The sequence below is a fragment of the Neoarius graeffei genome, chromosome 8, assembly GCF_027579695.1.
Source record: "Neoarius graeffei isolate fNeoGra1 chromosome 8, fNeoGra1.pri, whole genome shotgun sequence".
Taxonomy (NCBI): Eukaryota; Metazoa; Chordata; class Actinopteri; order Siluriformes; family Ariidae; genus Neoarius; species Neoarius graeffei.
In genome coordinates, this window is record NC_083576.1 from 73714365 (window position 1) to 73742207 (window position 27843).

At 42.4% G+C, this 27843-nt stretch overlaps 1 protein-coding gene across 1 annotated transcript; it reads right to left on the reverse strand.

Moving 5' to 3' along the window:
• Positions 1-1719: 1719 nt before the first annotated feature.
• Positions 1720-27237, reverse strand: armc10 (armadillo repeat containing 10). Its single transcript, XM_060928224.1, has 6 exons — positions 26898-27237; positions 21235-21380; positions 14036-14170; positions 13783-13959; positions 13614-13685; positions 1720-6600 (listed from the first exon to the last, which is right to left on the reverse strand). The coding sequence occupies exons 1-6, from the start codon at positions 27133-27135 to the stop codon at positions 6349-6351; spliced, it is 1020 nt and encodes a 339-aa protein (XP_060784207.1). The 5' UTR covers positions 27136-27237; the 3' UTR covers positions 1720-6348.
• Between the last annotated feature and the right edge of the window lie 606 nt (positions 27238-27843).

Genomic DNA, 27843 nt, shown 5'->3' on the forward strand with positions numbered 1-27843 from the left:
TACAAATTGTAAATAAAAACGGAATGCAATGATGTGGAAGTTTCAAAATTCCATATTTTATTCAGAATAGAACATAGATGACATATCAAATGTTTAAACTGAGAAAATGTATCATTTAAAGAGAAAAATTAGGTGATTTTAAATTTCATGACAACACCACATCTCAAAAAAGTTGGGACAAGGCCATGTTTACCACTGTGAGACATCCCCTTTTCTCTTTACAACAGTCTGTAAACGTCTGGGGACTGAGGAGACAAGTTGCTCAAGTTTAGGGATAGGAATGTTAATCCATTCTTGTCTAATGTAGGATTCTAGTTGCTCAACTGTCTTAGGTCTTTTTTGTCGTAGCTTCCGTTTTATGATGCACCAAATGTTTTCTATGGGTGAAAGATCTGGACTGCAGGCTGGCCAGTTCAGTACCCGGGCCCTTCTATGCAGCCATGATGCTGTAATTGATGCAGTATGTGGTTTGGCATTGTCATGTTGGAAAATGCAAGGTCTTCCCTGAAAGAGACATTGTCTGGATGGGAGCATATGTTGCTCTAGAACCTGGATATACCTTTCAGCATTGATGGTGTCTTTCCAGATGTGTAAGCTGCCCATGCCACACGCACTAATGCAACCCCATACCATCAGAGATGCAGGCTTCTGAACTGAGCGCTGATAACAACTTGGGTCGTCCTTCTCCTCTTTAGTCCGAATGACACGGCGTCCCTGATTTCCATAAAGAACTTCAAATTTTGATTCGTCTGACCACAGAACAGTTTTCCACTTTGCCACAGTCCATTTTAAATGAGCCTTGGCCCAGAGAAGACGTCTGCGCTTCTGGATCATGTTTAGATACGGCTTCTTCTTTGAACTATAGAGTTTTAGCTGGCAACGGCGGATGGCACGGTGAATTGTGTTCACAGATAATGTTCTCTGGAAATATTCCTGAGCCCATTTTGTGATTTCCAATACAGAAGCATGCCTGTATGTGACGCAGTGCCGTCTAAGAGCCCGAAGATCATGGGCACCCAGTATGGTTTTCCGGCCTTGACCCTTACGCACAGAGATTCTTCCAGATTCTCTGAATCTTTTGATGATATTATGCACTGTAGATGATGATATGTTCAAACTCTTTGCAATTTTACACTGTCGAACTCCTTTCTGATATTGCTCCACTATTTGTCGGCGCAGAATTAGGGGGATTGGTGATCCTCTTCCCATCTTTACTTCTGAGAACCGCTGCCACTCCAAGATGCTCTTTTTATACCCAGTAATGTTAATTACCTATTGCCAATTGACCTAATGAGTTGCAATTTGGTCCTCCAGCTGTTCCTTTTTTGTACCTTTAACTTTTCCAGCCTCTTATTGCCCCTGTCCCAACTTTTTTGAGATGTGTTGCTGTCATGAAATTTCAAAAATGTCTCACTTTTGACATTTGATAAGTTGTCTATGTTCTATTGTGAAAACAATATCAGTTTTTGAGATTTGTAAATTATTGCATTCCGTTTTTATTTACAATTTGTACTTTGTCCCAACTTTTTTGGAATCGGGGTTGTACCTTTTTGGCCCTAAAAAGGAACACATAGTTACCTTGAGGTCCAATAATAAACCCTAGGGGACACATTAGTGTTGACTGTACCCTGGGGGACAGAAATGGACTCCGACTGTACCCCTGTTTCTGACAGTACTGCTACTACTTGCATGACGAGTTTAAAACTCACAATTCATAAATGAGTTATCCATAATAAAATAATTTATTTCAAATATTTTCATACAAACATTAAAATGAGCCCGAATTTACCAATCATTAACAGCAGTGGCAGTCATGTTATGCTACTCAGAAAAATGCATTTTCCCTACAGGTGCAGCAGATCACAGGACAACCAATCGACTAAGATTCACTATGGTACAATTCATAGACTTTCACATTACTGGCTTTTCCAGTTACAGTAATATAAATGACCAAACAGATGCATTAATTAAACACCTGGCTTATAATGCAGACTTAATTAACACATAAGCGAGCAAACACTTGAACTGCACTGCAAACACATGCAGAAAAAAACAACAACAAAACACCGCACTGGAAAAAAAATCAAACAGCCAAAGTGCATCTGTTGTCCATCACAAAGATATTTCAAGCATATCTTACTTTTGCAATATATGATTAGCTAAGAAAAGCAAAGGTACAGGAAGCATTTTGTGTATATGAGACCATTTAGCGTGAAAGACTCATTCATTGGTTAGAAAAGGTTTTTGGTTCTAGCAACTTGATATGTGGCAAAGGAGGGGCATCTCTCAGGAGGCATTCACTGAGCACACACTATCCACTGAAACGAGCCCGAGGAATATTATAACATATTTAGAGCCAGGTGAAATATTAAAGGAAAAAACACGTGTCACCAGAACTGTTTTAATGCACCTTCCAAGCCTCTGGAAGTGTACTAAATGAACGAACACCATTCTTCCAAAATAGAATCCCTCAATTAGTGTCTAAATTGGTCCAAAATCTCCCAGAGGTGTTCAACTGTGTTGAGGTGTGGTGACTTTGAAGACCACGGCTTACGTTTCAGCCTACATCATTTTCATCTTTATGAAACCATCCGGGGCAGCACGGTGGTGTAGTGGTTAGCGCTGTTGCCTCACAGCAAGAAGGTCCTGGGTTCGAGCCCCGGGGCCGGCGAGGGCCTTTCTGTGTGGAGTTTGCATGTTCTCCCCGTGTCCGCGTGGGTTTCCTCCGGGTGCTCTGGTTTCCCCCACAGTCCAAAGACATGCAGGTTAGGTTAACTGGTGACTCTAAATTGACCGTAGGTGTGAATGTGAATGGTTGTCTGTGTCTATGTGTCAGCCCTGTGATGACCTGGCGACTTGTCCAGGGTGTACCCCGCCTTTCGCCCGTAGTCAGCTGGGATAGGCTCCAGCTTGCCTGTGACCCTGTAGAAGGATAAAGCAGCTAGAGGTAATGAGATGAGATGAAACCATCCGGTGAGCACTGAGGTGGGGCGGAGTCATCGTGAAAGAGACCACTCCCTATCAGGACAGAAATGTTTCATCACAGGAACAATGTTGTATTAATTAGCGGTGACACTCCTCTCTAAGGGGACAAATAAGTGCCCTCGACAGCGTAACAGAGGCAGTAGTTTTTCCTTTTAACTTATCAACTGTTTGTATACAGTGTCTGTATCTTGTTTGCTTTCATTACTCTGAGCTTGTCCATTTCCCTTGCTGCTTTCCAGGAGGGACGCAGGCACAAAGGAGTGAAGCTTGATAAAAAGGAATGGCTTCACTTTCAGATGTAAATAAACCTTTCTGCTAACCGACCCAAAATGTATTTTAAAGGAATACCGCAGAGCTTTTATAATATTTAATCAGTAGTTTCGGTGGTGGACAAAAGGTTATGCAGAGTATGTATTTTTGTAAAATACTTGAACGTGTTCATTTTTCATTCAATGATATATGGAAACGAAGTTTCAAACCTGTACAATTGATTCCCAAAAAACGAATTACAGAACTACAGATAAGTAGTTGTAGTTACGCAAAACTATATAACAGCTATCTCTCATCCAAACACCAAATCTTATTTTATTCTATCCACAGTCACTGGATATGAGCAATCGCATGCTCTGATTGGCTACTCTACTACTAGGATATCAGAAGAAGAAGAACTTTATTCATCACACGCTTGTGAAATTCCTCTCTGCATTTAAAAGTCATCAAAAGCAGTGCACACACACGTGAGCAATGAGCGCACACACATACCCAGAGCAGTAGGCAGCCATGCTAACAGCACTCGGGGAGCACTTGGGAGTTAAGTGCCTTGCTCAAGGGCACCTCAGCCCAAGGCCATCCCATATTAACCTAACCACGTCTTTTTGAACTGTGGGGGAAACCCACACAGACACAGAGAGACCATGCGAACTCCACACAGAAAAGCCCCTGCCAGCCGCTGGGCTTGAACCCAGAACCTTCTTGCTGTGAGGCGACCGTGCTAACCACTTACACCACCATGCCGCCCAATCAGCTCATACACCGTGAGTACAGAAAAACAAAATGTTGGAGTGTGTTGCTGAACCAACCAAGGATGAAAGCTCTACTCGAAAACAACCCCCTGAAAATTATCAAGTATTTAAAAGAAAAAGAAATAGCTATGGTGGCACGGTGGTGTAGTGGTTAGCGCTGTCGCCTCACAGCAAGAAGGGCCGGGTTTGAGCCCCGTGGCCGGCGAGGGCCTTTCTGTGCGGAGTTTGCATGTTGTCCGCGTGGGTTTCCTCTGGGTGCTCCAGTTTCCCCCACAGTCCAAAGACATGCAGGTTAGGTTAACTGGTGACTCTAAATTGACCGTAGGTGTGAATGTGAGTGTGAATGGTTGTCTGTGTCTATGTGTCAGCCCTGTGATGACCTGGTGACTTGTCCAGGGTGTACCCCGCCTTTCGCCCGTAGTCAGCTGGGATAGGCTCCAGCTTGCCTGCGACCCTGTAGAACAGGATAAAGCAGCTACAGATAATGAGATGAATGAGAAATAGCTAAAAGAATATAGGCCCCCATATCGCCTGTTCCACACTCCAGCCCAGTCGGTGGCGGTAATGCACCTATAACTTGGTTTGCTAACTGCCAAAAAAAGCCTAAAGAAGAAGAAACCCCCCAAAAATACAAAAAAGCAACAAAATATTGAATAGAAGTATTTGACGGTAAGAGCGTATCTTTTTATTATTTTTCAAGAATTATCGCATTTTTCACAAATTGCTACTGTCATTTCACCGGTTTGTTTAGAAACTATTTTATTGGACGTTTTGTATAAAGTTTTTATTGATCAAATTTGCAAAAAATAAAAATGCTCCGTTTCTCAAAATCCAGTGAATGTGGATGGAATAAAATAATTATTCCACTCAATCTCGTCATACATGGCTTATAGCCGACCTGGCGCTACGTGCCTCATCAGCTATCAGCTCATGTACGACTCGATTTTGTGGAATAACTGTTAAGTATTTTAAATGTTTACTGACAGAATTCAACAACTGCTCATAGGCTTTAATTATATGGGGGGCAGCCATGGCCTAAAGGTTAGAGAAGCACCCTTGGGGGAGCACTTTCCCCCTCCCTCTGTATCATGGCTGAAGTTCCTTGAGCAAGGCACCTAACCCCCAACTGCTCCCCGGGTGCTGTAGCATAGCTGCCCACTGCTCTGGGTGTGTTCACTGCTTCAGATGGGTTAAATGAAGAGGAGGAATTTCGCTGTGCTCTCAAAGGATTCTTCTTCTTTTACGTAAATGTGTCTTGTGTTTGCTTCGGTTTCCCCCCACAATCCAAAGACACGTGGTTAAAGTCAAGTGGCTACTCTTATATGCTGCAGTATTTTGTACTTTGCAGTTTAAGGTTGCACTTGTCGGACACTTATTGTCTGGTTGGTTGAGGTGCATTCAAGTAAGAATTTCATTGTACTTTGTACACTGCAATCTGTACGTTTTTTAAGCCTTTATTTGTCATGTGAAATTCTTTCTCTGCATTTAACCCATCTGGGGATGTAAGCATACACACCCTGAGCAGTGGGCACCTGTGCTGAAGTACTTGGAGAGCAGTTGGGGGTTAGATGCCTTGCTCAAGGGCACTTCAGCCATTCCTGCTGGTCCAGGGAATCAAACTGGCAACCTTTTGGGCCCAAAACTGTTTCTGGCTTCCCCAATACGTGACAAACTTGAACCAAATTGCCTATAGGTGTGAATATGAGTGTGAATAGTTGTTCGCCTCTGTGTTAGCTTTGTGATAGATTGGTGACCTGCCCAGGACGTACCCTGCCTCTTGCCTGAAGTCAGCCGGGATTGGCTCCAGCTTCCTCTGCGACCCTGGCGGATAAGATAACGGCTGGCTGGAAGGAAGGCCTTGTGTTCTTTTCTCAATAAGGAAATATGTCAAAAACTCTTATGTGGTAATCACAGTAAAAGGTTCTAGGGGTTCTTTGGTTTGCTGCTGTAGGAGAACCCATAACTTTAGAACTCTACAGTAAAGGGTTCAGTGAAACTTAGAACTCCTTTAAAAAGCTAGAACCGGTAACAATCCAAGTAAACCTTAAGAAACCCTTATGGAGTCAATAGTTTAGGTTGAAAACACTGCAGAATTCTTTTCATTTCATATTGATCCATTATTGTTGGGTTATTATTATTATTATTATTATTATTAATAACCCATTATATTTACTTTACTACTTCATTAAATATTTGTATCCATCAAACACTGAATCACGAGACGTAATCCCACTGAACACACACAGCTGTATTTCTAGGTGCACTGGCAACGTGAGACTGGATCTCGCACATCATGTCACAGCATGTCTGATGGATTTCAAGGCGGAGTCCAGAGGAGAGTTTAAGCGAGGAGCCGCACCACCTGAGCTCTGACCTCTCCGTCGGGGTGGGAGAGGAGTAGAGGGAGTCTGCTGTGGATCTTAGAGCAGCTGTCTAGCAGCACACAGTAGAGGGAGTCAAGTCGCGTCCTCAGAGCTTCAGCCACCTGTGCAGATGGTCTCCAGGCCCGCAGGTTCCCTATGAAGACCAGAAGCCGAAGCAGCACTTCTGTGTTTGTGCCGCAATCAAAGAGGAGCACTAGGGAGGCGGGGGCCTGTATGAGTAAAATCCCAACTGCACTTAACACACATTTCTTTGGCACGTCATTTCTTTTTACATATATTTTTATTAGGTACAGTATATATATAAAAATACAAAATCCTTATAAAAATAGCCCTACATTTATCTTGCTTTAAGTGTTCAACATTTTAAAAATTCTTTAAAAATTACAATATAATGGCCCTGGAGAGCAGTCCTCAAGTGCACACTTGTACAATAGTAATTTGCGTTAGCGCAAACTGTTACTCTCACTCAGGATCTTTCTACTTTCTTCTTCTTCTTATTATTATTCTCCTAACATTTTTTAAGACGCTATTTCTCCCTCAGTTTTCAACCACTCATCACCAAATTTCACATGAAGAATACCCCTGGGTTGAATTATGTTGCACTGCGAGTTGGCCTAGTGGTTAGTGTGTCCGCCTCGAGATTGCGAGTTCTACTCACGGTCGGCTCATACCAAAGACCATCATAAAAATGGTACCTTCTGGCAAGGCACGCTGCAATACAGATGCGAGTGGGGAGTCAAACTCTTGTGGTTACCAGAGGACTAGCCCCCCCACTGTAACACTAGCTATGTGAGAGGCCGAGGGCTACGGAGATCGGCGCCACATGGCGTGGGAAGGACTTTTTTTTTTTAAATTACGTTGCTATGACTTTTGGTGCTGATCCGGATCACTGAACCAGAATGATCCATGAAAAAAGGAGCTATTTTTCAATCACTTAACGCTGTCAATTTTCATGATTTTTCCATCAGCTTTTTTTTTTTTTAAATTTTGTTCAGGGCGGCAGGGCGCAACTTTTCCTCACTAAGCTTCATTCTCTATCTCTTATCATTCCGGATCTATGGGATACGGTGACACCTGTGCATGTTTCCTGACTCTTGCGCGCGCTCTGGACGGCTTGCGCTGAGAACTGATTCACGTATGCGTGCCGCTAATGACTCACACTGGCGCTGGATTAAGGCACAATCAGCACGCATATATAAGGACACCAAAGACTTACTCGGGTTGCGAAGTATTGAATTGTTTAGACACATTGCATTGTTTTGATTTCCTGGTTTCTGAATTCCTAGTTCCTGTTCCTAGTCCTTTGATTCTGCCTTTGTCTGTGCCTAAGATGTTCTGTTTGTACCTCACCTGACCTACTGCTCGTTTATCGTTTCTGATTTATGCCTGCTGATTTGGACCATTTGCCTGATTGCACTTTTCTTAATAAATATCGTCTGCACCTACATTCGTCTCCACCCATCCCTGACAGGTACGGTGACCAGACGTCTCGGTTTGTAATAGCTAGTACAAAGTACTATGACTTTAGTCACAGTCTCTATCTAGTTTATTATTCTTATTATTATTCTCCTAACATTTTTAGGATGCTATTTCTTCCTCAGTTATCAACCAATCATCACCAAATTTCACATGCAGAATACGGTGGTGCTTGAAAGTTTGTGAACCCTTTAGAATTTCCAATATTTCTGCATAAATATGACCTAAAACATCATCATATTTTCACACAAGTCCTAAAAGTAGATAAAGAGAACCCAGTTAAACAAATGAGACAAAAATATTATACCTGGTCACTTATTTATTGAGGAAAATGATCCAATATTACATATCTGTGTGGCAAAAGTATGTGAACCTCTAGGATTAGCAGTTAATTTGAAGGTGAAATTAGAGTCAGGTGTTTTCATTCAATGGGATGACAATCAGGTGTGAGTGGGCACCCTGTTTTATTTAAAGAACAGGGATCTATCAAAGTCTGATCTTCACAACACATGTTTGTGGAAGTGTATCATGACACGAACAAAGGAGATTTCTGAGGACCTCAGAAAAAGCGTTGTTGATGCTCATCAGGCTGGAAAAGGTTACAAAACCATCTCTAAAGAGTTTGGACTCCACCAATCCACAGTCAGACAGATTGTGTACAAATGGAGGATATTCAAGACCATTGTTACCCTCCCCAGGAGTGGTCGACCAACAAAGATCACTCCATGAGCAAGGTGTGTAATAGTCGGCGAGGTCACAAAGGACCCCAGAGTAACTTCTAAGCAACTGAAGACCTCTCTCACATTAACATTAGCCAATGTTCATGAGTCCACCATCAGGAGAACACTGAACAACAATGGTGTGCATGGCAGGGTTGCAAGGAGAAAGCCATTGCTCTCCAAAAAGAACATTGCTGCTCATCTGCAGTTTGCTAAAGATCATGTGGACAAGCCAGAAGGCTATTGGAAAATGTTTTGTGGACAAATGAGATCAAAATAGAACTTTTTGGTTTCAATGAGAAGCATTATGTTTGGAGAAAGGAAAGCACTGCATTCCAACAAAAGAACCTTATCCCTTCTGTGAAACATGGTGGTGGTAGTATCATGGTTTGGGCCTGTTTTGCTGCATCTGGGCCAGGATGGTTTGCCATCATTGTTGGAACAAGGAATTCTGAATTATACCAGCAAATTCTAAAGGAAAATGTCAGGACATCTGTCCATGAACTGAATCTCAAGAGAAGGTGAGTCATGCAGCAAGACAGCAACCCTAAGCATACAAGTTGTTCTACCAAAGAATAGTTAAAGAAGAATAAAGTTAATGTTTTGGAATGACCAAGTCAAAGTCCTGACCTTAATCCAATCGAAATGTTGTGGAAGGACCTGAAGTGAGCAGTTCATGTGAGGAAACCCACTAACATCCCAGAGTTGAAGCTGTTCTGTATGGAGGAATGGGCTAAAATTCCTCCAAGCCGGTGTGCAGGACTGATCAACAGTTACGGCAAATGTTTAGCTGCAGTTATTGCTGCACAAGGGGGTCACACCAGATACTGAACGCAAAGGTTCACATACTTTTGCCACTCACAGATATGTAATATTGGATCATTTTCCTCAATAAATAAATGACCAAGTATAATATTTTTATCTCATTTGTTTAACTGGGTTCTCTTTATCTACTTTTAGGACTTGTGTGAAAATCCGATGATGTTTTAGGTCATATTTATGCAGAAATATAGAAAATTCTAAAGGGTTCACAAACTTTCAAGCACCACTGTACCTCTGGGCTGAATTAAGGTGCTATGACTTTTGGCGCTGATCCGGATTACCGAACTAGAATGATCCATGAAAAACGGGATTTTTTTTTCAATCACTTACAACCCCGATTCCAAAAAAGTTGGGACAAAGTACAAATTGTAAATGAAAACGGAATGCAATAATTTACAAATCTCAAAAACTGATATTGTATTTACAATAGAACATAGACAACGTATCAAATGTCGAAAGTGAGACATTTTGAAATTTCATGCCAAATATTGGTTCATTCGAAATTTCATGACAGCAACACATCTCAAAAAAGTTGGGACAGGGGCAATAAGAGGCTGGAAAAGTTAAAGGTACAAAAAAGGAACAGCTGGAGGACCAAATTGCAACTCATTAGGTCAATTGGCAATAGGTCATTAACATGACTGGGTATAAAAAGAGCATCTTGGAGTGGCAGCGGCTCTCAGAAGTAAAGATGGGAAGAGGATCACCAATCCCCCTAATTCTGCGCCGACAAATAGTGGAGCAATATCAGAAAGGAGTTCGACAGTGTAAAATTGCAAAGAGTTTGAACATATCATCATCTACAGTGCATAATATCATCAAAAGATTCAGAGAATCTGGAAGAATCTCTGTGCGTAAGGGTCAAGGCCGGAAAACCATACTGGGTGCCCGTGATCTTCGGGCCCTTAGACGGCACTGCGTCACATACAGGCATGCTTCTGTATTGGAAATCACAAAATGGGCTCAGGAATATTTCCAGAGAACATTATCTGTGAACACAATTCACCGTGCCATCCGCCATTGCCAGCTAAAACTCTATAGTTCAAAGAAGAAGCCATATCTAAACATGATCCAGAAGCGCAGACGTCTTCTCTGGGCCAAGGCTCATTTAAAATGGACTGTGGCAAAGTGGAAAACTGTTCTGTGGTCAGACGAATCAAAATTTGAAGTTCTTTATGGAAATCAGGAACGCCATGTCATTCGGACTAAAGAGGAGAAGGACGACCCAAGTTGTTATCAGCGCTCAGTTCAGAAGCCTGCATCTCTGATGGTATGGGGTTGCATTAGTGCGTGTGGCATGGGCAGCTTACACATCTGGAAAGACACCATCAATGCTGAAAGGTATATCCAGGTTCTAGAGCAACATATGCTCCCATCCAGACGACGTCTCTTTCAGGGAAGACCTTGCATTTTCCAACATGACAAGGCCAAACCACATACTGCATCAATTACAGCATCATGGCTGTGTAGAAGAAGGGTCCGGGTACTGAACTGGCCAGCCTGCAGTTCAGATCTTTCACCCATAGAAAACATTTGGCGCATCATAAAACGGAAGATACGACAAAAAAGACCTAAGAGAGTTGAGCAACTAGAATCCTACATTAGACAAGAATGGGTTAACATTCCTATCCCTAAACTTGAGCAACTTGCCTCCTCAGTCCCCAGACATTTACAGACTGTTGTAAAGAGAAAAGGGGATGTCTCACAGTGGGAAACATGGCCTTGTCCCAACTATGAGATGTGTTGTTGTCATGAAATTTAAAATCACCTAATTTTTCTCTTTAAATGATACATTTTCTCAGTTTAAACATTTGATATGTCATCTATGTTCTATTCTGAATAAAATATGGAATTTTGAAACTTCCACATCATTGCATTCCGTTTTTATTTACAATTTGTACTTTGTCCCAACTTTTTTGGAATTGGGGTTGTATTTCTTCCTCACTTTTCAACCAATCATCACTAAATTTCACATACAGAATACCTCTGGGCTGAATTAAGTTGCTATAACTTTTGGTGCTGATCTGGACCACCGAACCAGAAGGATCTATGGAAAAACTGGCTTTTTTTCCTCACTAAGTGCCATTCTCTATCTCTTATCATTCTGGATCTATAGGGTACAGTGACCAGATGTCCCGGTTTGTAAGAGCTAGCACAAATCACTGTGACTTTAGTCACAGTCTCTATCTAGTTTTAAAATTGTTCTAACTTAAAAAATAATTAATTAATAATAATAATGGCTATTTCTCAGAAGTATGTCCTCAAAACTTACATGACTGAGTGTACTGTGTTCTCCAGAATATTACAACGAGCCCAAGTATGTAACTAACTGCTAGCAATTTAGCTCAGCTGTCACCTTTGATTAATCTGCATATGAAGCCATGATTGGTCCAAAGCCAGAGAACATGTATTTTGAGGTCACAATATACAGTGGAGCAAAAAAGTATTTAGTCAGCCACCAATTGTGCAAGTTCTCCCACTTAAAAAGATGAGAGAGGCCTGTAATTTTCATCATAGGTACACTTCAACTATGAGAGACAGAATGGGGGGAAAGAATCCAGGAAATCACATTGTCGGATTTTTAATGAATTAATTCGTAAATTCCTCGGTAAAATAAGTATTTGGTCACCTACAAACAAGCAAGATTTCTGGCTCTCACAGACCTGTAACAATTTCTTTAAGAGGCTCCTCTGTCCTCCGCTCATTACCTGTATTAATGGCACCTGTTTGAACTCATTATCAGTATAAAAGACACCTGTCCACAACCTCAAACAGTCACACTCCAAACTCCACTATGGCCAAGACCAAAGAGCTGTCAAAGGACACCAGAAACAAAATTGTAGACCTGCACCAGGCTGGGAAGACTGAATCTGCAATAGGTAAGCAGCTTGGTGTGAAGAAATCAACCGTGGGGGCAATTATTAGAAAATGGAAGACATACAAGACCACTGATAATCTCCCTCGATCTGGGGCTCCACGCAAGATCTCACCCCGTGGGGTCAAAATGATCACAAGGACGGTGAGCAAAAATCTCAGAACCACACGGGGGGACCTAGTGAATGACCTGCAGAGAGCTGGGACCAAAGTAACAAAGGGTACCATCAGTAACACACTACGCCACCAGGGACTCAAATCCTGCAGTGCCAGACGTGTCCCCCTGCTTAAGCCAGTACATGTCCAGGCCCGTCTGAAGTTTGCTAGAGAGCATTTGGATGATCCAGAAGAGCATTGGGAGAATGTCATATGGTCAGATGAAACCAAAATAGAACTTTTTGGTAAAAACTCAACTTGTCGTGTTTGGAGGAGAAAGAATGCTGAGTTGCATCCAAAGAACACCATACCTACTGTGAAGCATGGGGGTGGAAACATCATGCTTTGGGGCTGTTTTTCTGCAAAGGGACCAGGACGACTGATCCGTGTAAAGGAAAGCATGAATGGAGCCATGTATCATGAGATTTTGAGTGAAAACCTCCTTCCATCAGCAAGGGCATTGAAGATGAAATGTGGCTGGGTCTTTCAGCATGACAATGATCCCAAACACACTGCCCGGGCAACGAAGGAGTGGCTTCGTAAGAAGCATTTCAAGGTCCTGGAGTGGCCTAGCCAGTCTCCAGATCTCAACCCCATAGAAAATCTTTGGAGGGAGTTCAAAGTCTGTGTTGCCCAGCAACAGCCCCAAAACATCACTGCTCTAGAGGAGATCTGCATGGAGGAATGGGCCAAAATACCAGCAACAGTGTGTAAAAACTTTGTGAAGACTTACAGAAAACGTTTGACCTCTGTCATTGCCAACAAAGGGTATATAACAAAGTATTGAGATGAACTTTTGTTATTGACCAAATACTTATTTTCCACCATAATTTGCAAATAAATTCTTTAAAAATCAGACAATGTGATTTTCTGGATTTTTTTTTCTCATTTTGTCTCTCATAGTTGTGGTATACCCATGATGAAAATTACAGGCCTCTCTCATCTTTTTAAGTGGGAGAACTTGCACAATTGGTGACTGACTAAATACTTTTTTGCCCCCCTGTAATATGCTTTGCTTCCTGAGTCAGTTTGATAAAATTGTTTTAATTGGAAAAATCTTTATCATTGTGTTAACAATTCTATCCCTACAACTAATATAAATCACATTAACCCCTTCAATAAGAGTTTACTAGTTAAAAACATTATTTATTTAAGTAAATGTAGCCATACTTCACCTGGGCTTGTACTATGTCGTCCATTATGTCTGGATTAGACGATAAATTGACTAGAACCCTCAAAACCTGGATCTACAAGCAAAGATGTGAAAAGAGTAAAATTTGTCAACAAATATTCTCAACCGCATACAATATAACAATATGAAAACCATATTATGGTTTTCAGCACCTGAAGAATGGCGTTGCTCACTACAAGTAATGACAAGAGGAGTGTGATGGAGCTCTTCAGTAAATGCTGATGATCATCTGTGACGGTCAAATTTGTCAGTAACCTCAGCGCTGCCAGCTGAAGATCCGAGTTCACAGGGGACATCTCGATCAGCTCCAACACTGACGGAACATAGACCTGAATAGGAGGAGAGATCATTGCAGTGCTGTGCAAGAACCTTTGGAATGAAGATGTGCAAAACTCTGAAGCAAACCTTAAGCTGCTCTTGATTGCGGATGTTCATGCTCAGGTTATTCAAGGCGTTCAGAGTCTGCACTCTGACATCAGGTTCAGGGTCAGAAAGGAAGCTGGCGATGACGTGAAGACCTCCAAATTCACGAAGGAGATCCTGGAAGGAGGAAAATGTTTGACCCGGAACATGAGTGAGTGTGTTTTAGTTACCGGAACTAGGGGTTCTGTCCCCAAGCGCTCAATGGAAACGGACCACCATAAGACCACTACAAATGTTATTCTCAGCACAGCAGAAAATAATAATGCAATAGTGATAAGGTAGTACAACCCCGATTCCAAAAAAGTTGGGACAAAGTACAAATTGTAAATAAAAACGGAATGCAATGATGTGGAAGTTTCAAAATTCCATATTTTATTCAGAATAGAATGTGATGCAGTGCCGTCTAAGGGCCCAAAGATCACGGGCACCCAGTATGGTTTTCCGGCCTTGACCCTTACGCACAGAGATTCTTCCAGATTCTCTGAATCTTTTGATGATATTATGCACTGTAGATGATGATATGTTCAAACTCTTTGCAATTTTACACTGTCGAACTCCTTTCTGATATTGCTCCACTATTTGTCGGCGCAGAATTAGGGGGATTGGTGATCCTCTTCCCATCTTTACTTCTGAGAGCCGCTGCCACTCCAAGATGCTCTTTTTATACCCAGTCATGTTAATGACCTATTGCCAATTGACCTAATGAGTTGCAGTTTGGTCCTCCAGCTGTTCCTTTTTTGTACCTTTAACTTTTCCAGCCTCTTATTGCTCCTGTCCCAACTTTTTTGAGATGTGTTGCTGTCATGAAATTTCAAATGAGCCAATATTTGGCATGAAATTTCAAAATGTCTCACTTTCGACATTTGATGTGTTGTCTATGTTCTATTGTGAATATAATATCAGTTTTTGAGATTTGTAAATTATTGCATTCCGTTTTTATTTACAATTTGTACTTTGTCCCAACTTTTTTGGAATCGGGGTTGTATATATGTGGTGCTGATACAAGTGTATCAGCTGTAAGAGAACTGCTAGACTTGATATTGACATCTTTTTTTATACACACCTAACCTGTAAGCCCACCCTGGAGGTTTACTAAAAAGACAATAAGTCAGGGGACTTCAAGTGGTGGACTGCAGTCTCGATCAGAGGCGGCTGGTGGCCTTTGAAAGACGGGAAGATCAGTTTTGGGTCTGTGGATTAAAATATTTCAATTATTGACTCATCTGACTGACAGGCGATGAGTTTATGCCATCATGTGTTGTCTGTCGTCTGTCCGGCGTCGTCCACATTTCACGAAAATCGCTTCTCCTCTCTCAGTTCTTCACGGATTTTTATTCTTTTTGGCAGGAAGGTAGGTCTGCCTGGAGTGCATATAGCTTCTACCCAAATTTGCATAATTGCAATTAATAAGGGTTGCCAGGCAAAACAAACCTCACCCGGTAGCACTTATGACGAATATGAAGGAAGATATCGTGAAAAAAATAGGTACCCTGTGGGTCCATGTGGCTACTGCTTACAAATAAAATTGTTTTCTGATCCCACGTCCATACAGTAAATACAGCATATATATTTACTCTGTGAGGCAGTAGCCACAAAAATGAAGCGTAATCCAAAAATGAACAATTTAAAAATCACAGAAGTAAAATATACCAAGTGTCTTTACTTTATATTATTCGACTCTTACCTCTTACAGTTTTCGAAACTGAAACCTCCGAACCGAGGTTGACATACACACGCTGTCGTCATGACCCAAACTCTTATTTCCCGGAAATGGCGCGGCACTAGAGCTCAATGGAACGCACTTTCCCTATACAATAAGCATAAACATGTCTGAAAGCGATTTCTTTAGTCTAGTCCATTTATTTCAAACGGTGAACCAAATTGTATACACGCACCGGCCATTTTAATCAGAACACGTGTGTGTGTATGCGCAGTGCGCGAGTGTTACACTCTTACAGCACGATGACGTAGTGGCTAGCGCCTCTATATGAGGCATTAGCCACAACAAAAAAGATTCTGACCTTTTTGGTGACCTTGACCGGATGACCCTCAAAATGCTGGAGGTTCTATTTGAGACCAGTGCCCATCTATCCTGAAAGTTTCGTGAAGATTGGTCCAGTTAACAAAAAAAACAAAGAAACCCAACCAAAAACAATACCTCGCCCTGTGGTGGACTCCATCCCGGGCGAGGTAATGAAGATATACATAGTAATTAATCCCTAACGTGCAGTTTCCACACAAATCGGTTCTTCTCCCTCAATTCTTCACCGATTTTGATTCTTTCTGGCATGAAGGTAGGGGTAACTAGGGTGCATAGAACTTCTACACAGATTTGCTTAATTACAATTATGAATGAAGTTATGGACTAATTAAGCCTTAATGAGCAGTTCAACAAAAATCGCTTCTTCTCGGTAAATTCCTCGCTGTTCTGGATTCTTTCTGGCAAATAGGTCGGTATTCCTAGGGTGGATATCACTTCTATATATAGCTTGTATATAGTGTATACAGCTTGCAACATTTATTGCGCAAGGTGGCCCACTTAGGTCGTTCCTTCTGGACTAGACGGGGCCAGAATGAGCTGCGCTGTCATTGACGGTCTCGTTTGTTATTTGTCAATTTGTTGTTATTTATATGTGAATTCTGCCATGTTCTACTCTGACTCTGCCAAGTAAACTTAAGCATGCACATGAACTTAAGTGTTCCTTGATTTTTTCATGCCTTTTGTATGCCCTGTCAAAGTTGGCCAAATCTCCAAAACCCAGTTTTGGCCAAATCTCCAAAACCCATCTCATCTCATTATCTCTAGCTGCTTTATCCTGTTCTACAGGGTCGCAGGCAAGCTGGAGCCTATCCCAGCTGACTACGGGCGAAAGGCGGGGTACACCCTGGACAAGTCGCCAGGTCATCACAGGGCTGATACATAGACACAGACAACCATTCACACTCACATTCACACCTACGGTCAATTTAGAGTCACCAGTTAACCTAACCTGCATGTCTTTGGACTGTGGGGGAAACCGGAGCACCCGGAGGAAACCCACGCGGACACGGGGAGAACATGCAAACTCCACACAGAAAGGCCCTCGCCGGCCACGGGGCTCGAACCCGGACCTTCTTGCTGTGAGGCGACAGCACTAACCACTACACCACCGTGCCGCCCCCTCCAAAACCCAGTTTTGACCAAATAATCCATCCCTGGGATGGTCTCGTTAAGAGACAAGGCCAACAGTACATTCTCTTGGTCAAAGCACTCCCAGTTAATCAGTTTATTTTGTCATGCCAAGACAGCGGAAACGAGCGATTGTGTCTCCCTGACTTTTGAATTAAATCGATCTTGGGTATTGATCTGCCCTGCTGTTTAATTTTGAGCCTCTGCTTGTAAGGAAGAGCATCAAATCTCTTCTCCAAAATCAGGTCAACAACATTAGCAACATTTGCCATTCTGCACAGCTAACAGCTAGCTAGCTGGCTGGCTAGATTTCCCCTAAAAATAAACAGATTTTACTGAACCGAAATGAAAGCAAGTAACAAACTTGTGAACTCGATATTTACAATTTTAATTACAGTACATACAAATGAAAATAGGACCTGTATATTGGCAGGAAAAGAACGAGAATGGGCGGCAGCTAGGCTCACAACTTCACTTGCCAACACTCTGCATGGACTGAGCTTGAATCCTTCTGATCGATGCGACGTATAATTTTAAAACGCTGTCAGTCACATGACATTCAAAACAGATTTGAGATTTGCTCCAATCATCATACAAAAACCCAGCGTACAGTCCCATCTTACTGTCAGTGACTTTCCACAGACCCCCAGTGAAGCTGGGTGTCTGGAAATTACATTTTAAAAGCATATTGTCCAATCAATGTCTCGCTTTGCTGCACTAAGATCAAATCATATCCCGTAGTGGCATTAAACTACAGAGATAATGGGTTTTCAATGGGTTATGCTTCCACAGGCTTCTATGGGGGTGAAAAAAAAATCACGTTATCAGATTGATTATGACAACCAGCGATAAATTACTGCTGAATGAACTAGCCGTAAACCTGAGCACTTTCGAGCACAAAATATCGATTTGGAACAAGAGAATTAAATAGGAGAAATACAGATTTAACAGACAAACTTTTGCGTGACATTTTACAGGAAGCTGGGTTTCCCTTGTAGTCCTAGAGCAGTCGCCTCTGGTCTCGATACAAAACCAGGTAAAATGTTTCAGTAGACAGAACCAAATATATATAATGTATACACACACACACACACACACACACAGTGCTGAGCGTAAATGAGTACACCCCGTTTGAAAAGTAACATTTTAAACAATATCTCGATGAACACAAACAATTTCCAAAATGTTGACAAGACAAAGTTTAATATAACATCTGTTTAACTTATAACGGGAAAGTAAGGTTAATAATATAACTTAGATTACACATTTTTCAGTTTTACTCAAATTAGGGTGGTGCAAAAATGAGTACACCCCACGACAAAAACTACTACATCTAGTACTTTGTATGGCCTCCATGATTTTTAACGACAGCACCAAGTCTTCTAGGCATGGAATGAACAAGTTGGCGACATTTTGCAACATCAATCTTTTTCCATTCTTCAACAATGACCTCTTTTAGTGACCGGATGCTGGATGGAGAGTGATGCTCAACTTGTCTCTTCAGAATTCCCCATACGTGTTCGATTGGGTTCAGATCAGGAGACGTACTTGGCCACTGAATCACTTTCACCCTGCTCTTCTTCAGAAATCCAACAGTGGCCTTAGATGTGTGTTTAGGATCATTGCCATGTTGGAAAAGTGCACGACGACCAAGGGCACGGCGTGATGGTAGCATTTTCTCTTTCAGTATAGAGCAATACGTCTGTGAATTCATGATGCCATCAATGAAATGCAGCTCCCCGACACCAGCAGCACCCATGCAGCCCCACAGAAGGACACTGCCACCACCATGTTTCACTGTAGGCACCATGCATTTTCTTTGTATTCCTCACCTTTGCAGTTTTGAAGCCATCAGTTCCAAAATCATTTATCTTGGTCTCATCACTCCAGAGTATAGAGTCCCAGTAGTCTTCATCTTTGTCAGCATGGGCCCTGGCAAACTCTAGGCGGGCTTTTTTGTGCCTGGGCTTTAGGAGAGGCTTCTTTCATGGACGGCATCCATGCATGCCATTCCTCTGCAGTGTACGCCGTATTGTGTCACAGGAAATAGTCACCCCAGTTTGGCTTTCTACTTCTTTAGATAACTGCAGTGAACTTGCATGCCGATTTTCTTCAACCCTTCTCATCAGAAGACGCTCCTGTCGAGGTGTTAACTTCCATGGACAACCTGGACGTCTCTGTGAGATGGTTGCAGTTCCATCTTTCTTAAATTTTTGTACCACTTTTGCTACAGTATTCTGACTGATAAGTAAAGCTTTGCTGATCTTCTTGTAGCCTTCACCTTTGTGGTGGAAAGAAATTATTTTCTTTGGGGAATTCTGAAGAGACAAGTTGAGCATCACTCTCCATCCAGCATCCAGTCACTAAAACAGGTCATTGTTGAAGAATGGAAAAAGATTGATGTTGCAAAATGTCGCCAACTTGTTCATTCCATGCCTAGAAGACTTGGTGCTGTCGTTAAAAATCATGGAGGCCATACAAAGTACTAGATGTAGTAGTTTTTGTTGTGGGGTGTACTCATTTTTGCACCACCCTAATTTGAGTAAAACTGAAAAATGTGTAATCTAAGTTATATTATTAGCCTTACTTTCCCGTTATAAGTTAAACAGATGTTATATTAAACTCTGTCTTGTCAACATTTTGGAAATTGTTTGTGTTCATTGAGATATTGTTTAAAATGTTACTTTTCAAACGGGGTGGACTCATTTACGCTGAGCACTGTATATAAAAGAACAACCTGGCTGTAGTTTAGTGACTCACATTTTCTAAACATAAACCAACTCTGCTTCTGTAATATATCAATTTCAGTTTATCCAATCACAAGTATTTATGTAAATCAGTTCAGCTGAATGTATCTCATTAGACCAGAGACTAGCTACATGACTATAGATGTTAGCTCCAAAAGGGGTAGGGTTCCCCGCTCTTTCACAGATTTTTTTTGTTTTATGGTCTGACATAGCCTGGGCCCGCCCATCCTAAGTGTGACGCAACACGAGGGCCTGTTGCGAGCTTAGTCTGGCAAGGCAAGCTATCTCCAGCTCTTCCAAGCTCCCGAAAAATCGGGAGCCAATCAACTTTGAGCATCTCCAACGGCCCTGGGTAGAGGCGTGTTCAAGGCAGTGACGTAGTAGAACTGCGACCGGAAGCCATAGATTGTTTACAGAATCTATGCCGGAAGCGCTTCATTCACTAGAAACATTACGAACATGGAGCAGCAGCAAGCCTTTGACACAGCGGTAGATGCTGTATTGAAAGCATTCAACGGGAAGTTCTCATTGAAAACGGAGCAAAGAGCAGCCCTGGAGGTATTTATCTTCTTCCTGTTACTCAAGCAGTTTCCGTCGTGTCACATACGTCAGAGGAAAGAGTGATGTGATTGGTTTAATCTTCGTCACAGCCTTTTCTGACTTCGACCAGTAGCAAACTGAGGCATTTCAGTGAGGCAGGTCAACCACGCCTTTGGGAAACGGTTGGGCTTAATATCTTTGCCAGACCAAATGCTCGCAGAGCTTTGAAGTCGCGTTAGCCAGACTAGGTCTGACATGACTTGTTTTTTTTTTATTTAAATTTAAGAATTAAAATAGAACGTTTAACGACGAATGGGCAAAGAAATCCGCGTTTAACCTCCCAGCGTCACATTCAAAACAGACGTCTCATCTGTTCAGAATCCACGTCACAAGTGGTAATGTGATGTGCCAGTACGAAACTAAACATGACTTCAAATCGATGTGTCTTATTTATAGTTTTAAAATAATCACTAACGTGTAATCATTAAACCGTAAGTGTTGTCTCCATTCAGTCATGTTAGTTGCTTATCTGGACATTTCTAAGCAAAGTTTTATTTAGCTGATGGACCTTTAGAAATTTTTAGTTCACTACCTGTCTTTTGGGTCATTAATGACATGAGAATGATCCACAACACAAAGAAGATGAAGTAAATATAAGGGCTGCGAATAAATGAAAAGTTTTTGCAATTTTATTACTGGCAAATCCAAAGTTTTACATGTAATACCTGGTTCACTGTAAAAGCTGCAGCGTTTCCTAAAGTTATAAGGACTTGTTTTCTTTCGGTTGGGTTCGGGCTGCTCTGTAGGACAGACAGAAGCATGCTGAGGTGTCGAGGCTCCAGACTACTGGGGGATTTGGAGAGAATTTCACCTGGGAGGAACAAAAGGGAGAAAAGCAATGGTTCTATCAACACCAGTTGTTCAAAATGTTAGTTTAAAAGGAAAAATCCACCCTGCACAACCTTTTTAATTAAAATATGATCTTCAATCGGGCGGCACGGTGGTGTAGTGGTTAGTGCTGTCGCCTCACAGCAAGAAGGTCCGGGTTCGAGCCCCGTGGCTGGCGAGGGCCTTTCTGTGCGGAGTTTGTGTGTTCTCCGCGTGGGTTTCCTCCGGGTGCTCCGGTTTCCCCCACAGTCCAAAGACATGCAGGTTAGGTTAACTGGTGGCTCTAAATTGACCGTAGGTGTGAATGGTTGTCTATGTGTCAGCTCTGTGATGACCTGGCGACTTGTCCAGGGTGTACCCCGCCTTTCGCCCGTAGTCAGCTGGGATAGGCTCCAGCTTGCCTGCGACCCTGTAGAACAGGATAAAGCGGCTAGAGATAATGAGATGAGATGAGCTCTTCAATCGCATCCAAGATTCATTTTGTAATACAATTCTGAGTTAACTTTTCCCATAACTACCTGCTGATAGTGGCACCAGTGAGCTTTTAGATGCATTTGCCAATTCTGCATTGATGCCTTTGGAGAACTGGACTGCATTTCGACAGATGCGAGAAGTGAAAGTTACATAGCGGAAGTTGAAATGTTAACAGGGTAATATTTGTGGGGGAAAATCTCACATCTCAATTTAGTAGCATGTGTGGGTCTGTTTACTTGTGATCGCTGCATCCACCTGTGCATGCTCGTGTGTGTATGGAAAAAGAAAAAAGAAGCAGACAGAAATAAATAAAAGCTGCTTCTTGCTTACTTTCACATTTCCGACCGTAGCGGAGTGCGAGCGGTGTTATGAACTTCAACACCACCTCGAGTTGCACGCATGCCTTCCCACCGCACTCTCCGAAACCTCTACTGGACTCTGTCCATCGTTAAAAGCCGCAGTTTTACAACTGAATCCACCACACAACTTTGAGCGAAAGACACAGACTGTGGTGCTGAGCCTTCCTGTTGTGGAGTGTGGCAAAAAATATCTACACACACAAATACAGAGTGGTTTATGGAGGAACAAAAATCACCAAAAGAAAGTGATCTCATCTCTTCCCTATACCACTACTTGCTCAACTTTTCATTACTTTCCAAAAGCCTCATGTTTTATAATGTCAATAAAATGTTTGAAGTTCAAGCTTCTCAAAACACCAGCAAATTTCATGAAAAATTATGGCAGCCCCTCCCACAGCCTGTGACGTCAATGGTTCCAATTTTTGGAACAGGAAATTTTGTAGTAACGTGCCAGTGCCATCTTTTTGGCATTGGCACCCGCCTGTTTTAGGTTGAAATGCATGGAACCGGTTCTAACTTTTTCACCCCAAGACAAGCCAGAGCTCTCGGAAAAACACTGACTTTCTGAGTCCGAAATGCGAGTTGAAGAGCTGTTCAAATTGAGCTGTTGTTTTCTACTGGGAAGTTGGAAATTTGGAAACATTGGTCACGAATGGGTGGCACGGTGGTGTAGTGGTTAGCACTGTCGCCTCACAGCAAGAAGGTCCGGGTTCGAGCCCAGCGGCCAGCGAGGGCCTTTCTGTGCGGAGTTTGCATGTTCTCCCTGTGTCCGCGTGGGTTTCCTCCGGGTGCTCCGGTTTCCCCCACAGTCCAAAGACATGCAGGTTAGGTTAACTGGTGACTCTAAATTGAGCGTAGGTGTGAATGTGAGTGTGAATGGTTGTCTGTGTCTATGTGTCAGCCCTGTGATGACCTGGCGACTTGTCCAGGGTGTACCCCGCCTTTCGCCCGTAGTCAGCTGGGATAGGCTCCAGCTTGCCCGCGACCCTGTCACATGCACACTTCAAGCACAGTGAAATTCATCCTCTGCATTTAACCCATCTGAAGCAGTGAACACACGCACACATACCCAGAGCAGTGGGCAGCCACACTATAGTGCCCGGGGAGCAGTCAGGGGTTAGGTACCTTGCTCAAGGCAGTGGTCGAAATACTTTATTCCAGTGTTCTGCAATATTGCAGAATGTCAAAATTTTGTTCTGCAATTTGGAAATATTTTCTGCAAATACACAAGCCTCCATACTACACCCTTCTCAACCTAATAATGCCTATATTTACATCATATCTAGCTTTACAACTCATAGCATTCCTGTAATTCTTTCTTCTCTCACTCTATTTTTAATTTCAGTCTTCACAGATCCTTCTCTGCAGCAAAGTTATCATTCTATGATACCTCCACAGGTCTTTCATCCCCCTCGCCCTGACACTACGGGCTACTACAACTTGAAGTATACCAACTAAGACTATGTTCAGACTGCACCCTGAAACGACCCATATCCGATTTTTTTGCCAATATGCGACCTGTATCCGATTTGTTATTGACAATCTGAACGACACAGATCCGATTTTTTCACATGCGACCCAGGCCGCTTGGATATGTGGTCCTAATTCCGATGCATATCCGATATTTTCACATGCGACTGCAGTCTGACCGGACAGGTCGCATTCATGCGACCTACACGTCATCAACAAGAGACAAACGTCACTATTCTGCGTTGGCTAATCCCGCCTCTTTGGTGGAAAACAACAACATTTGTACAGTTTTCAGAATTTAAATAGACTTTTATAGAATTGATCAAGCTAATGGTGGATTTGGTAGGGACCTGGATGTTAAACCATCCTGTATTACAAGATTATAAGATTGTTCTGGAAATTTCCAGTAATTTGACACCTTCGGTCTCATTAGTCTGCTGCCCACATTAATCAGATTATTGTGTGAGTTCCGCCGCCGCCACAAAAACCACATCGCCAGGTCTCGCCTCATCTCCATGCTTTACTTGCAAACTTGAAGAGTGCGCTTTTTTTTTTTTAACGTATTACGTAGATGTGCTTATTACGTGTCAATTTGCGCATGCGGGACACTTTTGGGTCGTTTTCCGTTCGTATTGGAGATCGCATACAAGTCTCATATAATTGGTAATGTGAACGGCCTAACAAAAAAATCGGATTTCACAACAAATCGGATATGGGTCGTTTCAGGTTGCAGTCTGAACGTAGTGTAATTCATAAATGTACTAGTTATCACACCCACACATTTTCCTTCCACACAACATACTAATAAAAGTATCACCACAATAAACAATAGAACACAACTGTTCTTCAAGAAACAAAACATTCATTTTCATGTTACACGTCATGTTACATTTTGTCAAGATTAAGTTTCTAGCTTGAACGATAGATTGTTACCCAAAATGTACTTCATTCACAGTGTTTGCATCTGCAACCTGTAGTTTTAAATTGAAAGCAAGGTTTCAGTTCTACACTCTGTTACATCTTACGATGATGCAAAGAATTGATGCCATTAAGGAATAAAACCCAACTGGCAAATGGAAAGACGTTTGGGTTCATTGTGTTCGCCTGGCTTCTAAAGTGCAAGGTCATGAACTGAGCTGAGAACGACTGCAGGGGCTTCACTGCTCTAAACTAACAGAGAACCGGGTACAAACTAATCACGGCAGAACTGAGAGCTACAGAACTGAACCTATGAGCTTTGTCTTACAGGGCAACTGTTTTACTTTGTGCTCGTCTGGACCACAGGCAAGACAGCACTAGTAAAAAAAAAAATAGAACATGTACACAAAACATGTATTAGTGTAGCACTACGTTCACACTGCAAGGCTTAATGCTCAATTCCGATTTTTTTGTGAGGTCGTTCACATTAACAAATATATGCGACTTGTATGTGATCCTCAGTATGAGCAAAAAGCGACCTAAAAGTGTTCCGCATGCGCATTGCAGGATACGACGACGTCGCACGCAGTGAGCATGGCCAGTGTTTACGGAAGTAACCTAAAGTTTCCTGTGTATGACAGTAGCCAGCATGGAGTACCTGGCGATGATGCAGTTGTTGTTGCGACGGAGCCAGAACATGCACAATAGCCTGATGTTAAGGAGGAGGTTGAGAAGGAAGAGGGCAAGGATTTTGGCTCAGGCGTTCTGCGGGGTAGTGACTGCAACCTCCGTTCAAAGGAACGTGTGGGTGCGGAGTCGCATTGATGTCATGCGCCATGTTGTTGTAACTTTTTTTGAGAGACCCGCCGCCTACTTCACCGCAGAATAGTGACGTTTGTGGCTCGTTGATGACGTGCAAGTCGGATGAATGCGACCTGGCGGTTCAGACTGAAGTCGCATATGAAAAGATCGGATAGGAATCGGAATTAGGACCACATATCCAAACGGCCTGGGTCGGATTTGAAAAAATCGGATCTGTGTCGTTCATATTGTCAATAAAAGATCGGATACAGGTCACATATGGGCGAAAAAATCGGATTTGAGTCACTTCAGCCTGCAGTGTGAACGTAGTGTAACTTGGTATGAGAAAACAAGATATTCAAAAGTATCTATGAATAAAGGTAAAATACTGTTGCTGTCTTCAAAAGGGATATAATATCAGTATAATTTTGCATGATTCAACAATACAATATATACAAACCTATACAATTTACCAATATATATGTATGCAACTATAACAGCGACCGTCTTCATTTTGTCCACCTCGCGGATGCGCGATCTGTCGTCGTCGTTGTTGTTGGAGTCACGCCGGCTGCCGGTTTTGCCAAGATACGACAAAATTGTTCTCGTTTCCTTGGCGTTTTTGTCGGACTCTTGCCCCAAAGAAACAATCCTCTTCTTGGGAGCCATGTTTGTTGTTACATCAGAAAACGGCAACTGCCCTTATTTGGTTGTCGTCGCCTTTCGTCGGTATTACATAAATATTGCTCAACTTTGACCTGGAAAACGGCTTCAGGTTTGCGCGGCGCAGGTTTGCTAAATTGAGAACCACTGAATCCCGAGACTGATTTTTTTCATTCTGCAAAATTGCAGGTTAATTTTTCTTCTGCAATCTTGAAAATCATTCTGCAAAATGCAGACTGCAGACGGGTATTTCGAACACTGTCAAGGGCACTTCAGCCCCACGTTAACCTAACCGCGTGTCTTTGGACTGTAGGGGAAACCAGAGCACACGGGGAGAACATGCAAACTCCGCACAGAAAGGCCCCCGCCGGCCACTGGGCTCGAATCCAGAACCTTCTTGCTGTGAGGCGACAGTGCTAACCACTACACCACCATGCCGCCCCTGATAATGGATGGATGGATGATTATGAATGCAGGGCAACTCCGCCTACAATAACAACATCCCTTTGTGACGTCATGCAGCACATACCTCCTAACTTCTCAGAGGAATATTGAGAATACAACACCAGCTAAAAGATTAGTACCAGGATCACTAAACAGGTCACAAATATTTCAAGATAAACACATTTAATGTGTCTCAGGGTGGAGTTTTCCTTTAAAGCACTAATGAGAAGACTTCAACTCTTTCAGGTGGAACCTGTAGGAGTGATTCTAATACACAAGGACAGGAGGTTCTCCAGGACCAGGGTTGGGAGGAGATTGGGCTTTAGAACTCATGCACAGCTGGATGTTTGTTGCCATGAATTGTGTCTTACTTGATGCAACTTCTGCGCTCAGATTCCCACTAACGACATTAAATCCAGACACTTTGGCCATCAGACTTCCTGGCTGCAGATTCCCACTCTGTCTCGCCTTGATTTTCTTTCTCTCTGGATCTTCTCTGCAGGGGCGCACTAACATTTTGTACAGCCCATACGAAGCTCCTGCTCCTGCTACGATTCCCAACAACGCCTTCATATTCCCCAGCTTCTGTAAAACCCCGTCTTCTCCCATTATGAAATACAGTAACAATAATATTTTATAAACAAGCTTTTAAAAACACTTCCTGTAAACCCATGGCTGGTCAAACGCGCACTTGTTTCTTGTTACCGTAAAACTCCGTGGCTGAATTCTAAAAGGCTAGGTTTGTAATATTCGTAGTGCACTACATAGGGCGCAGAAGACATGACTTCACATCCGTTGTAGTGCGTGAATAAAGGGAGGTGTAGAGCGGTTGGAAATCCGGCCCATTTCAAAGGCTTGCATCAGTGGCCAACCAAAAGGTTTCACGGAGTTTTTTGGTCGCGTTTTCATAATTTTACAGCGATATGAAAATGATTTATTTAAACTAAATGGCATTAATATAATCCCAAGGAGAAAAGTCAAAAAGACAAATTGTTTTCTTACTTATATTAAATTTACCACACTTCTGTGAACTTTTATTAGTTTTCCTCAGAGACGAAAAATCGCAATCCCCTATTTGTCCACAGCGTGTCGCTATAAGCTAAGCAAGAACTCCTCTTTTGAGAAAAGGCTGCAATGGAGCACTTGCATGTGACGTCACAGCCGATCCAGATTGTGACAGACGCCATCTTGTCGGTCAAACGCCATATTTCCGCCTTCTACTTCTACTTCTGGTTCTACTTCTGCTTCTACTTCTATCTTTTCTTCTGGAAAAACCTACTATATACAATTCTACTACAACGGCTGCGGCTACAAGCT

Excerpts from the sequence above, each read along its gene's own strand:
- armc10 (XM_060928224.1), bottom strand. The coding sequence starts at position 27,135 with ATGGGAGAAGACGGGGTTTTACAGAAGCTGGGGAATATGAAGGCGTTG. Across the intron at positions 21,381-26,897 it reads GAGCGCAGAAGTTGCATCAA|GTGAAATTCTCTCCAAATCC; the intron begins GTAAGACACAAT and ends TGTTCCTCCCAG. Across the intron at positions 13,960-14,035 it reads GCAATCAAGAGCAGCTTAAG|GTCTATGTTCCGTCAGTGTT; the intron begins GTTTGCTTCAGA and ends CCTCCTATTCAG.